Source organism: Morone saxatilis, unplaced genomic scaffold, assembly GCF_004916995.1.
Source record: "Morone saxatilis isolate NCDOM2014 unplaced genomic scaffold, NCSU_SB_2.0 Contig17, whole genome shotgun sequence".
NCBI lineage: Eukaryota > Metazoa > Chordata > Actinopteri > Moronidae > Morone > Morone saxatilis.
In genome coordinates, this window is record NW_023339729.1 from 27,749,110 (window position 1) to 27,751,170 (window position 2,061).

A 2,061-nucleotide genomic window follows, 5' to 3' on the forward strand; every position below is an offset into this window, starting at 1 on the left:
GAGTAGGGGATGAACTGGGTACTATAGAAGAAGAGCAACAACGTTTATGAACTGAACTTGTTTAAAGAAATGATAATGAACAATATAAAGTATTTTGTTTATATATTTTATTTCATGCAGAACTGCAGTAGAATAGAAATTAAACATGCTCAGCACATTGGCTGAGTAAATACCGAATACATAACAATTCCAAAAAGTATAAATTGCTCTGCTGTGAATATGATTCATGATCATTCACTTCATTAAACTGATCAAAAATAATCTCACTCCTCTCATCATTTGGGCCTCCAGTAGTGGCAGCGTGACCTGCGATCTTAACCCTGGAAAGTATCAACATAAAGCATTTGATGCAATCATTCACGCTTCTACTGTTGAAAAGTGGGATCAATGGTGCATCGTATCCCTATAGCATCATACCTGAACACGCAGGGCTCTACGGTCAAGTTACCAACGTAGTAACATACATCCTTTACTACAAAGAAATTGTTTTCTTTTGGATTCCTGGGTCAGAGTCCTTTGTTTGTTTGACCATGGGCGTGTCCAGAAATGATGCTAGAGGAATACAAGCAGTGTCATATTTTGACCAAGCAGCAGCATTTGATAACTTGGGAGTGACTCAACTCACATTTTAGGATAATATTCACAGTCAGGAAGAGCTACAGGTTGAATCTTAGTGGGCTCAGGTAGCTGCAGCAGCATGATATCATGGAACCTGTTGTCTTTGTCTGTATAGTTCACTGGTTCTGCTGTGATTTGCACTTCTGGATGCACACCTAAACCTGCAAACATAGTTCTATATGCAGGAAGAGGTTAAAGAAAAACACATTTCTCTCTTTTATCTTTATTTTTTCTTCTCAAGAATACCAAAACACGAATATTAGTGTGTATAACCTGTGTTTTAGTCTGTATATGTTTGATGTTACAGTATTTTAAGCGTTACTTTTATCACCTTCCTGGCTTCAAACAGTGCGCTGCAGTCAAAATCCACCGGTCACTGATCAGAGAGCCGCCACACATGTTGGATGATCCACCAGCAGCAACTCTTTTAAGTTTGACGTGGTACTGGCGCTCACATGGTTGACCTCCAATGATTCTCTTCTGCAGAGCCACCACTGTGCTTCCTGTGATGCCTAAAAGGAAGCACTAGGTGACTGTTGGTTAAAACTGTGGTTGTTTTTACTCCGTAGAAAACATGTTATATGCTCTTAGTAGAATAAAAAGGAGTTCTCAGGAGTCCAGGCAAGTGGCTCTCACAGACCAGACAAATGTTTTTGAAACATTAATCAAGTTGGATTTATGCTTCATGCAAAGTTTTGATTTGTAGTTGTAGTTCAGGCTCAGTTCTCCATGTGGTATCTATGTAGCCACCATTGCTAGGCTATGGATATATGCCATAATGGCCCCTTAAAGTAAAACTATAAACCCAAGTGACAAAGGAGTTCCGTGGAGGTTATTCAAACAAAGTTCCTGTTTCAATCGTATTTACCAAAATATGTTTCGTGTATCCTGTGTGAGGAGCACAGTAACTGTGTGTAGCCCCCATAAATTTAACATGTAGTATATTGATTTGAGGTGTTGTGATACGTAGTAGATGTAGTAGATATTGTATGTAGTAGCGTATGTTCCGCCACAAGGTGGCGCATTGTGTTCAGCGATGGGTCTAAAAACCCAAAGTAGAAATGAGGAAGAAGCGGGAAGGAAAAAAAAAAAAAAAAGAACGAGATGAGCGTAAGTGCAGTCTTTAGGAAACCGCATGGAGTAAATGTTAAATATATTGATTAAGTTTGATGTTATTGTTGTTTGAAAAGAGCTTAAAGTTGTCCGTGATAACGCTGTGTTGCCAGAAGATCAAGGAGGATGACTCACTAACGTGTTTTGATGATTATTCTCATTATTCTTAAACCTTGTTAGCTCAAGCTCATTTCACGGACGTGAATGATTAAAAAAAAAAAATCGGAGAAACGTGAGGTATTTGGAAGAAATGCTTATCACTGTGGTTTTATGATGTGTGAGATACTGCTAGCAGAAACAATAGCCTTTTGAGTTTTATTTTCTTAAAGG

General features: G+C 38.5%; 1 protein-coding gene across 1 annotated transcript in view; it reads right to left on the bottom strand.

Annotated features, from left to right (window-relative positions):
• The window catches only part of LOC118326999 (kallikrein-8-like), a 9,718-nt gene that overhangs the window by 2,440 nt on the left and 5,217 nt on the right, over positions 1–2,061 (bottom strand). The window contains exons 5-7 of the mRNA XM_035660164.1: positions 950–1,130; positions 626–793; positions 268–320 (exon numbers count right to left, since the gene is read on the bottom strand). Of these exons, the coding sequence (XP_035516057.1) occupies positions 268–320; positions 626–793; positions 950–1,130 (402 nt within the window). The remainder of the gene's footprint in view (positions 1–267; positions 321–625; positions 794–949; positions 1,131–2,061) is intronic.